An 11,278-nucleotide genomic window follows, 5' to 3' on the forward strand; every position below is an offset into this window, starting at 1 on the left:
CTCTTTGACCTCTTTAAGTTTTGCTGGATTTCAGATTGTGGCCTTGTGTGCTTTACAGATACAGCCAACATTTCTCAAATGAAATTGTGCTATATCAAAGACCTTGACATGAAATTGACATGGTACTGTTTTATAGAGAAATAAATAACACAATTCTGGCTCTGCCTCTTGGAAAGTCTCAGCTTTTGTATTTCAGTTCAGCATTTTGTTTTGCTGTCTATAACAAAGTTTCTGTGATTCTCACACATTTTTATTCAATGATAACACAAACATTTCTCAAAGTAAGAATGAGGTCTTCTGTTGTTAACATGAGATGACGTAAACCTTCGATAAATTACTGGGCGATCATTGACTTTACACAGAGACAGATCTGAGCCAGGCCTTGTGGGGCTGAAACATGTGGTTTTTTGCGTGCATGTGCACGCATGTGTGTGTGTGTGTGTGTGTGTGTGTGTGTGTGTGTGTGTGTGTGTGTGTGTGGAAGAGAGAAAGAAAATAAGAATGGGAAAGATTTGGGACATGAGGAAGGGCCACGTAGGTCTGCAGTTGATTTAGTAAGGGTCTTAGGACCATTCTGTAAAAAAGGTGTTGATCTGCAGTTTCTGTCTGTGTAAGTAAATGTGTGTGTGTCTGTGTGTATCTGTGTGTCTGTGCATACCATTTATTTCTTCAATGAATTTGTAAGCATTTGTACTATTCTTTCTTCATGCATTCAACTTCCTGCGTTCCTGCTCATTTGTGTGTGTGTGTGTGTGTGTGTGCAGGATCCTGGACGTGCAGCCCAACAGGCTCTCAGTGGGAGGCGTCAGGTCAATAGAAGCCGTCCTTCATCGCCGCGGTCAGGTCGCCACCCACGACTTTGTCGGCTGCATCATGGAGTTTGCCGTCAACGGCCGCCCGCTGGAGCCCAGTCAGGCGCTGGCATCCCGTGGCATCCTTGACAGGTCTGCACAACTCAACCCCAAACCCTCCTGCCCTCCATTTCTCCTGCCTTCACCCTCTCGCCATCATCTGCTTCTTCTTCCCATCTGTCCGTCTTCTCTAACCTCCTCGACTCTCACTGTGGGACATCTGTTCACACTTCTCAAACCCTCTCAGAGACTATAAAAAGATGGTTTTCTTTGAATACAGATTTTTGATGGAGGAAACCAATTGCAGAATTCCAAAAAGGATTTTTTTTCTTTTCCACTGTGCTTGTGAATAATGAGGCGTGGACAGATCTTTTAATATGTTAATTCTCTTGGGGTTCTTGTTTTTTTATTATTGGAGTTTGAGGAGAACAAATCAGCACAACTCATCAGCCCCCACTTTTTTTCTTTTTGCAGAACCCCCTCTGCATGGCTTCCGACTGTGCAGCTGCCTTGTCAAACTGACCGTCTGATTGTTGATTTGTGTGTCTGTAGATGTCCGAGACTGGAAGGAGCCTGCACCACCAACCCCTGCAGACACGGGGGAACCTGTTTGGACCACTGGTCCTGGCAGCAGTGCCAGTGCGTCGAAGGCTTCACTGGCAAATTCTGTGAGAAATGTAAGTTCAGGTTTCTCAAGTGTGCTTTTATTGCTGAGTATGAACTAATTTAGGAATATTCTATCATGACTATTTATGATTCTTCCCTCATGAGTCACCGAACTGCAGCATGCAGCTTAATGTAGGCCACATCACTGCATCATGAGCCTCACTTCAAAGCGTTTGTGTGTTTCGTTGTATAAATTCTCAGACTCAACATCAGAAAACTAAGACAGCTTTGAGGCCAACAGCTACTGTAAAAGGTGCTCCAGTATGTTGAGCAACTTTACCAATAACCACTGCCACATTTATTCAGACTGTTACTTTGTTCCTGGGAACAACTGAGCTCATGGCTTGAAAAGTCTGGAAGTGCCACCCTGGATTGTTCTCTGTCATTTGGTTTGATTTTTGTGGGAAAGCTGCGGGATTGTTTCATTGCAGACACACTAAAAAGAATTTTTTAATACAAACAAAGAAAACTTTCTCAGAGTCATGTGCAGAAAAGAGAAAATACCATATAGTACAAAACAATGAAGAGAAGAAACAACCTGAAAGAAGTAGTGCGGTATCTTTGGCAGTATCAATAGCAGTAAAGTACGGAAGGTCACCTCTGTTGTAGTCTTTCTTTCTGAATAGTTTCTGCTAGAAGCTTAGTCATTGTAATCACTTCTCACATGGCTGAGTGGAGTTCTCTGTTTTTTTTCAAAGACAGATTTGTAACCTGAACCTCCATCTTTTAGCAGTCATGCCTCCTTGTTGCATCAATGTTCACTCCAACATAGCAGAACTATTTCAGTGTTCAGTGAAATGAAGCTGATGAGCAAATTTAAGGAGGGAAGGACACTGTTAATGGTCTGTTAGATGAGACCTTAAGAGGTCAGTTTTAATTATTATGTATCATTTGTGTTGCTACACAAAGTATGTGAAAGTAAATGGGAAGTCATTTTCCAGACGCTCTCATGATATCCACTCGATGTTTAGAAAAATCTCGGAGATTGAAGTTTATAAGGGAATGTCTTCGATATTTGCCGAAGGGCACTTAGCTTCATATTTCCTAATGCTAAGGTATTTGTGACAACTACTGAGAAACTAAGAACCAATTTGTGGTTATGGATGTGGGATTAGGAAAATAATTTGGTCAAGTGTTTGCCAGTTTCCCAGTGGAAATAAAAGTTTAACAGGCGTCTGTGAAAAATGTGAATTCTGAAAGTTCTGACAATATTCGGCATCTTTCTGCACAGATATGACTGCAGACACCGCCCTGTCCCTGGATGGTACCGGTCGCTTGGACTACTCCATGAAGCAGGGCCCCAAACGTGATGTCCTTCTGAAACAGTCACTGCAGGGCGTCTCTGAACCCGTCAGTCCCAGCAGCTTGGAGATCAGGTTCAGGACCCGCAGCAAGAGCGGCACCCTGCTGCATGTGCAGGAGAGCAGCAACTACACCACTGTTAAGGTACATTAAAGACAGAATGTAAAGAGGGAAAGATGGATGTCTCAATGTAAATGTCAAGCTCATCACTCACACACTATCTTCATGAGAAACTTTCAGTTGAACTACAGGGGTCTTTCTCAGCCGCCTTCCTTGAGTCCCTTTGTTCTCCTCTGATCCTGTTCAGCACCCTTTCCTTCTGTCTGATCCATGGCAGTCTGAGCGTTTATCTATCCTCTTCAATTTTTCCTTTAAGACCCCTCTCTCTCCACCTTCAACACAAACAGCCCTTTCTTTCTTTGGTATCAGTCCGACTCTCCTGTGATTTTGTTTTCCGGCTCTGAGCAGCTCCTGGTGCTCATCGAAGCACCATCACAGTCTCACAAAGCATTATAAGTATCCCGATATGCGAAAAAGGAGAGCAGCAGGGGAATACATGCTGTACATATGTTGAGAATCAGAACTCTATATACTGAGATTAAAAAAAAACCAAGATGTTTAATAGATAAACTTCATGATTGGTTTTCCAGGTTTAGACCGCTCTGTGTTCTTTGGCTGGGGCCACTTTCCGCTTCTCCTCTTTTAAATCAATTCTTCCGGAAGCTACTTATCATTGCTGACTTTTGAGGTCTTTGAAAAAGGAGGGGAGCGCGATTACTTTTCCATCGAGGTGGAGAGTACAAATATGAGATTACCATACCCAGTGTAAGCCGCAAATTTGCTGTCCATGCCAAAGTGAGCATGATTAATTTCTTTTAAAGACACACTCTGTCCTCTTTTAATCTGGAAAAGATCCTTCACAAGTGGGCGTTTGAGTGATGGTGTTTTCGCTGAGTTTGTTGTCAGCAAGCTTTCTGATCATCATCTGGTTGAATAACATAAGCCTCAAACACTAGTCCTGAGAACATGATTTACTGTAGCGTGTCCCGGCTGGGAGAAAGATTTATGAGCTTGAAGCTGCACTCTTGTTTTCAAGTTCTGACCAAAACTTCAGATTGGAAAAAAAAAAAAAAAAAAGAATCATTGTGTTGGTCGTTTTGTGTAAAACAGAGGGAAGTCTTCCTCTCTCAGGGCTCATGATTGATGCTGAAATGATAAATCACTGCGTAAGTCTGAAAAACTTCATTTTTAACCCAAGTTAATGCAACTCCCTTCAGTGATGCTAATTCATCACAAGCTTGATATTGAGAATTACAACATCATTTATCATGGGTTGTACCATTTATCAGGGATCTTATCCAGTCTGTCAACTAATTTGTGATGTATGGTGTCCTGGATAATGTTGATGAATTAATGTTGAATTATGGAGACTTCTTACGAACTGTACTCACTTTGCTTTTAGATAAATTGCCATGGAAGTTTGTACACTCATACATGACAAAGATATTAGTTGTATTAATTATGATATATTTACATGTGATATCAATTGTTTTTCTATCTTTCTTTCTTTCTTTTTTCCGACTCACTCTGAGCACAGTGTGCATTACCCTCCTAATAAACCTCCATCTTTCTTCCTCTTTTAGCTGAGGAATGGCAACATTCACTACGTCTCAGATGCTGGCGTTGGCGGGAAGGTGGAGCGGACCATTGGAGAAGCAGTTTTGTCAGACGGTCAGTGGCACACGCTGCAGCTAGTCAAGAACAGCTCAACCACGGTGCTCCAGGTGGACAGCAGCTTCCCAAAAGTCATCCAGCATGCCACCCAGGACTTTGGAGGACTCAGTGTTTTAACCTTTTCCCTGGGAGGGATTCCACCTGGACCTGCTCAGCAGAAAACTGCAGCAGGTGAGACTCCTAACTGTTTGCTTGGGTTGAGGAGGAATCAGACACTTAGTTATTAGATCAGATTTTAAACTTACATTTTGTCCCAGTGGATTTTTTTTTACATATTTAAAGCTACATATTTAAAATGAAGGTTTTTACAGGAAGTGCTAACTGCTGGGTTTTGATGATCTGATTATTTTTGAGACCCAAATGCTTCCTTCAAGGATTTTTCTATCCTCCAAAGAAAACATTTTATGGAATACACAGTTTTCTTTATAAATATTATGAGAAGATATTTGCAATGTTTAAAGTCTTGAAATATCAGTATGGATAAGACCCCTAAAAAAGAGTGTGCTATCTTGGTCCAAGTTTTGTTGAATGTGCGCTATTTTCTACACAGATGTATGTGTATGTATGTGTATTTATGTGCCGTCAAAGACATGTGCTAAAGTTTTCAAAAGCTGGCAATTGACCAAGACATTCGCCCCCTCTTTACCCTGTAAGTTACAACATGTCATGGAAAACTCTACATACTATAAGTGTGCACACATGCACATACTGTCCTGTGTTATCACACAGTGTTGGTGAGCATGAGCTCTTATAAATCCAGGAAAAACTCTTTTTTTCCCCCCAAATCAAATTAATAGTCTGCTGTGCAAACTGCTGACCATATTTGGTGGCCATCCAAGAGGACACTGTGAAACTGGCCTGAAGTCTGTTTCTACTGAGATTCTCCTGTTATGAATTTACTGCTGTTGAATAAATGTTTCTTTATCAGAGTATCATTTATGTACAAGATAACTAATATTGATATAATCTGACTTTGTCTTGGAGCAGACGCCTCTAAGGGCTCTTGGTGTTTTCCTCTCATTTTCATGGCCCCTCTTCTTGGCCTAAACTTAAATCACAGAAACTCCTGTCCACAGTTTGAGTTAGGAAGCTTTGGAAAAAAGGTGAGAGAGAGGGTGTCCAAGGGGAGGTAATGCAGTAAATTAAAGACTTTCAAGGGAGGAAGAAATCTGACCTAATGCTATGGACTAATATGGTAAAAATGAGCAATTGGAAGGATTTGCTGACCTTTTTTTAACCAGAGCATTTATTAAAAAAAACAAGCGTATTATTCAGAGAGTGCAGATCTGTGAAAGGCTGCCTCTTTTTTTGAAATGGTATCACAGGAGTCTTTTCTGTAGTTTACTCCCATTTTTTGAAGAGCTAATGAAAAGACATGAATGGATTTCATCTGCACAGGGATAAATTCAATAAAAACCTATTTACGTCGGCGAGGCATTGCTGTTAGGCAACACACGAAGCAAAAGATTGAATTAGACACAGAGACATTCATCCAACACAGATGTATGTCTTGAAGCTATAATGTCTCAGACCATGGACTCTCTGTTTGAAAATATTTTATGTATCCTTCAAATTGGCCAGAGTTATATTCAACCCATTTTTAAAATACTATTTTTTTAAGGATGTTCTTTCCACAAGGAATTTGACTTTTTTAATGTTGTCCTAAGATTGAACCAATTACCCATCCAAACAAAATTCCTTTTAGCTCTGATTATGGGTCCTAGTTCCTGTTATTCACAAGGAAGCAATCCAGCCAAGGCAGACATTCTGAAAAGCCATCATTCTGGTGGTTTCATAAATAATCTTCCTCAAGGCCTCTGTTAGTGTCCTTGTTTGCTGCTGACGTCAGTTTCATGTTACTTGAACATGTTTTCTCTGTTGTTTATTCGCAGGTTTCGATGGCTGTGTGGCCCATGTGAAATACAATGGGGATAACCTGCCATTTACTGGAGAACACAACTTGGTCACTCTCACAAAGACCAGTTCATCTGTCAAGATCGGATGCAGGGGTCCCAACCTGTGTGAGAGTAACCCATGCTGGGAAGGCATGATGTGTGTCAACCAGTGGTACACATACCAATGTGTCCCACCCGGTGATTGCGCCTCTAATCCCTGCCAGAACCATGGTAGTTGTGTGCCAGACCCACGATCAGGTTTCACCTGCGTCTGCTCTGAGTTCTACACAGGAAACACTTGTGAGACCTTGGTGGCCTGTCTTGGGGTCCAGTGCCCTCAGGATACTATCTGTAAGACAGCCAACAATGGTGGGTATGTCTGCAGCCCCAGTCCCACTGCAGAGACAATGGTCCTCCCAATCTGGGCGGTACCCGCAATTGTTGGCAGCTGTGCCACTGTCCTAGCCTTGGTGGTGCTCAGTCTGATCCTGTGCAACCACTGCAAGGACCGCAACAAAACCAAAGTGCCAAAAGAACCCAAGGAGAAGAAACCGAAGGAGAAGAAGAAGAAGAAAAAGAAGAAGGGTAGTGAAAATGTTGCCTTTGATGACCCTGATAACATCCCTCCGTACGGTGATGATATGACGGTACGGAAACAACCAGAAGGAAACCCCAAACCAGACATCATTGAGAGGGAGAACCCATACCTGATCTATGATGAAACAGACATTCCCCATAATATTGAGACCGTCCCCAGTGCTCCATGTGCCCCCTGTAATGGTCCAGAGGCAGATATTGAACACTACGACATAGACAATGCAAGCAGTATCGCCCCTTCGGATGCAGACATCATTCAACACTACAAGCAATTCCGCAGCCACACACCCAAGTTCTCCATACAGAGACACAGCCCGCTGGGCTTCGCAAGGCAGTCTCCACTTCCCCTTGGAGCCACAAGCTACACCTACCAGCCTCAGTACACACAAGCACTGAGGTCCACTCCTCTCAGCCACTCTCACTCCGCCTGCCCCACCCCAAATCCTCTTTCCAGACACTCCCCAGCCCCATTCACCAAACCCTCCTCCTTTTACAGGAACACTCCAACAAGAGAACTCAACCTGGCTCGTCGTGAGGGCAGCCCACTGGACCTGCACAATGACATGTGCCAGCCACCACCCATGTTCAACTACGCAACCCGGCTGGGGAGGCGCAGCAAGAGTCCGCAGACTATGGCCAGCCACGGCCACACCTCAAGGCCTGGAAGTCGACTTAAGCAGCCAATTGAGCAGATCCCCCTGGAGACGGGGCCTCCTGTGGGGCTTTCCATTGAGGAAGTGGAGCGACTGAACACTCCACGCCCACGCAATCCCAGTATCTGCAGCGCTGATCACGGGCGCTCTAGCTCAGAAGAGGACTGTCGCAGGCCACTGTCCAGGGTTCGCAATCCTGCAGATGGCATCCCTGCCCCAGAGTCCTCTTCAGAAAGTGACTCACATGACTCCTTCACCTGCTCGGAGATGGAGTATGACCGGGAGAAGCCGGTATCTTACAGCTCAAGAGTTCCCAAGCTCTCCCAAGTCAACGAGTCAGATGCTGACGATGAGGATTATGGCGGAAGGCTCAAGCAGAGGAGGTACTCGAGCCGGAGGGCAGAAGGTGGGCCTGGTATTCCCCAGATGCCACCTACTGACCAGCACTACACTCTGCCCCACAAAATGGGCCAACAAGCGGGGGGATTCAACTGGGACAATCTGTTGAACTGGGGCCCTGGCTTTGGACATTATGTTGACGTGTTCAAGGACTTAGCTTTGCTTCCGGAGAATGCGGCAGCAAAAGACATTGAAATGAACAGTGGAGATGGCTCTGTGACCATTCTTAACGAAGGAGAAGCTGAGCAATATGTATGAGACTATTTATTATAAAGTTGTAGAATATGGTGATGTTCTCGAATTCATAAAAAAGAAGGAATCCTGTATATTTGAAGAGAACATTTGGACTACATGTTTTTTTACATTATTCAAATTACATGACGACTTTCAATGCAGTAAGGCAGAAAAATGGCACCTGTACGATGACATATTTAGCCAACTTGGAATAGTTTACCAGTCTTTTCCATGTCCAACTTCAACTGTACAATTGTGTATTCCTCTCTCTGAGGCCTCATTAAGGCGTATTCATTGACAGCATATGGCTCAAAAATCTAAAAAAAGATAATCCATGTCTGAATTCCTTTCAGTGGCTGCAAAGCTCCTTTGACTTTATCTTGATCAAACATTTCTGCTTTTTATTACCAATATTGCCTCTCCTTTCCCAAAACTTTGACAACTTCACAGCTGAGAGATGAGACGGCAGATAATATTAACACTTACAGGAAGAGAATTCCAACGAGCCATGGAGCTAAAAGGAAACTCCTGGTCTCTGGTCTTTTTAGGGGTCAATTTTTAATTAACTTAAAAGGAAGCATGTGTGTTTGATCTGAACGCACCTGTAGGTGACAGGACACAGCCCTCGGTGTGAGAGTAAGGGCACCATTTTCCTTGCACGGCATAGTAGACCCCACCTAGGTATGATCCCCTTTTCTTTCCGTCTATCTATGCTTTGGTGTGTTTTCTCACAGAAGACTGGCTAAACTCTCCAAGAGTGAGGATTAGTCCCCCTGCCTTACAGACATTTGAGGATCTCAGTACGAGGGAGGACATTTCCTCCTCTTCTGTTTTTCTGGCGTGGGTTCAGTAGTAGAGTACGTTTTGGCGGAATAGTGTTGTTTGTCACAAAATTGCAATTTCTGACCAGCCAAGCATTTCTCGGGCAACTACAATGGTGATGATGTTGATGATACTAAGGATGGAACCCAACTAAAACACTTTGAACTTGTGTACATTTTTTTAATTCATGACAAATCATGGAGTCATTTGTTGTTGGTGTCTTCGTCCATTATTTTGTCATGTATGGTTTCTACATTTTTGTACTGTTTATTAACTTAAATTACTTAAACTGTGTTTTTATGGATATTTTCATATGCTGAAATGTATGTTCTTACTTTCGGGGAAAGTAAGATTGAAGACTTATTTTTTACATTTGTTACATATGTAACATCAGTATTTTCCACTTTTGATAAAACTATAACATGATGTATGCTTTGTACTTGTAAAAAGCCAATAACAGAATAAAAAAAAGTATTTATTTAAAAGCTGATTCAGAAACGTTTCTCTCCTGCAGTGGTATCAAACTCGGTTGGATCAGAGTTGTTCAAAACCAACTTCAAGGACTGCTTACTGCTAAAATCCAGGTATCAGATTTCAAGTAGTGCGCCTGTCACTCCAATCCATTATCTTCATTTATTAACCCTGCAAAATTATTACCCATTTCTTACTCTCCAAGTAAGTAGCCTCATCAGCAACAGTTTATGATAGCAGCTAGCTACCTACTATCGCACATTTCAAGGCTGTATTATTTTAATTCACATCAATTAAATGTGAACTGTTTAAACTGCTGTTCTATGTTATTTTGGTCCTGCACAAAATTCGTAGAAATCATGGGACCAAGGCGCTGAATCAATTAGATCATGCCCAATGTACGGAGGCTTTACTATTCCAAGCAGGCAACCTGGGTTAATCTGTATCCACAGGGCAGAAGTACTATCCTATAAACTTTTATTTAGATGCATGTTGGCAGAGATTAGCTCCAACACTAAATCATATAGATGGTAAAGTGTTCCGGATTCGAAGCTTGCTCTGCTCAGTCTTTAAATAAAACTAAGTTTGAACAAAATATATATATAAAAAAATGGATTTCAGGACCCCAATGAAACTGAGCCACCTCTATTTCAGCCAAGCAAAACAAGCTGACTCAGAAACGCAGCATCTTATATTGCTTTCAACAATTATTTACATCTGGCTTATTGAGCAGAACCTTTTTTTTATCATAGTTCAGGGATTGAGTATGCAACATGCTTATCTTCTCAGTCATCGAGGGGAGAGAGGCCACGAGAGAAAACGCAGGGAGCCGTGAACCCAGCGAAGAGTGACAGCCTGAATCTGGGTAAATTACTCGCAGAGGGCCTCGATCCTGCAGAGAGCCCTGTTGACCGAAGCCTCTTTGGGAAGACGGCACCACTGTGACGCTGAGATAAAAACACTCACAATGGTAATGAAGGTGTGGGTGGTAAATAGGAGATGGATTCAAATAAACCTGCACAGCATCTCGTCTGGTGTGACATGGCAGGGTCAGAAAGAAATCAGGCAGCTTCAGGAGCACCCCCCTCCTCCCCCATATAGGTGAGGCTTGTATACACAGAGGGCACATTGTTCTACAATACCGGAAGACATGGCCGCAGGAAGTGGGGGTGCTGCAGCCTCGTGCCTTTGTCTAATCTGTCTCTGTATTGTATTTTATTGTGATTGTGTTTTTACATTTTTCTGATTGTGAAGCACTTTGTGACGTTTTTATGCTCTTGAAAGGTGCTATATAAATAAACTTTTACTTACTTACTTACTTAGTGGCGAGGGGGGGCTTTTTTTGTTATTATTTTTTTAAAATATTAAAAATATTTTTGCACAATTTATAAATTCCATTTTCCCATTCCTTTATGAATGGGAAAAGATTTTTACTCGCGTAGGCTATTACATGCATTTCTTGATTTTGATTTAATTATTTTTAGGCATAATCAACACAAGTTCACGGAAGTTACGTTGTCGACGTAAGGCCGGCTTGTGGTTGCAGACGCCGGGTAAAGTGAAAAGGTTCCCTGCCCGCTCCATGCTCGGTCTGCGAGTGACACAGTTCAAGATGTAGCATCGTGTTGGACTAAGTTCCAGTAACAAACAAGAG

The 11,278-nt window shown here is 42.6% G+C and overlaps 1 protein-coding gene across 1 annotated transcript in view; it reads left to right on the forward strand.

Moving 5' to 3' along the window:
• The window catches only part of fat4 (FAT atypical cadherin 4), a 102,730-nt gene extending 92,907 nt beyond the window's left edge, over positions 1-9,823 (forward strand). The window contains exons 13-17 of the mRNA XM_079352839.1: positions 765-944; positions 1,404-1,528; positions 2,749-2,963; positions 4,463-4,724; positions 6,446-9,823. Coding sequence (XP_079208965.1) covers positions 765-944; positions 1,404-1,528; positions 2,749-2,963; positions 4,463-4,724; positions 6,446-8,355 — 2,692 coding nt within the window. The 3' untranslated portion in view covers positions 8,356-9,823. The remainder of the gene's footprint in view (positions 1-764; positions 945-1,403; positions 1,529-2,748; positions 2,964-4,462; positions 4,725-6,445) is intronic.
• The last annotated feature ends 1,455 nt before the right edge of the window (positions 9,824-11,278 follow it).

The sequence above is a fragment of the Symphodus melops genome, assembly GCF_947650265.1.
Source record: "Symphodus melops genome assembly, chromosome: 9".
In the NCBI taxonomy this organism is placed as follows: Eukaryota; Metazoa; Chordata; class Actinopteri; order Labriformes; family Labridae; genus Symphodus; species Symphodus melops.